Source organism: Eimeria tenella, genomic scaffold (assembly GCF_000499545.2).
Source record: "Eimeria tenella Houghton genomic scaffold, Eth_scaff2399, whole genome shotgun sequence".
NCBI classification, from domain to species: domain Eukaryota; phylum Apicomplexa; class Conoidasida; order Eucoccidiorida; family Eimeriidae; genus Eimeria; species Eimeria tenella.
Genome location: NW_013542261.1, coordinates 1,000 through 1,284, shown reverse-complemented (window position 1 = coordinate 1,284; position 285 = coordinate 1,000). Strand labels below are relative to the sequence as shown.

At 44.9% G+C, this 285-nt stretch overlaps 1 protein-coding gene across 1 annotated transcript in view; it reads right to left on the bottom strand.

Moving 5' to 3' along the window:
- The window catches only part of ETH_00041085 (zinc finger (C3HC4 RING finger) protein, putative), a gene marked incomplete at both ends in the record, with an annotated part of 2,074 nt that overhangs the window by 941 nt on the left and 848 nt on the right, over positions 1-285 (bottom strand). Inside the window, 2 exons of the mRNA XM_013374924.1 lie at positions 3-20; positions 243-285. Of these exons, the coding sequence (XP_013230378.1) occupies positions 3-20; positions 243-285 (61 nt within the window). The remainder of the gene's footprint in view (positions 1-2; positions 21-242) is intronic.

Below are 285 nucleotides of genomic sequence, written 5' to 3'. Positions count from 1 at the left end.
GCCCCCCCCCCCCCCCCCCCCTGCCGCTAACGCAGCAGCAGCAGCTGCTGCTGCTGCTGCTCGAAGGAGAGAAAAAGACAGAATTGTCTCGGGCAGCAAGTAGAGACACAAAAGGCTCCAAAAGTGGGCCAAAAAGAAGCAAAAAGAAGACAAAAAAGAATTAAAAAAGAATCCAAAAGAAACAAAAGAAAGGCAAAAGAGAAGCAAAAGAGAAGCAAATGAGAAGCAAATGAGAAGCAAACAAGAGACCAAACGAGAAGCAAACAAACAAATAAAAACTCTTCA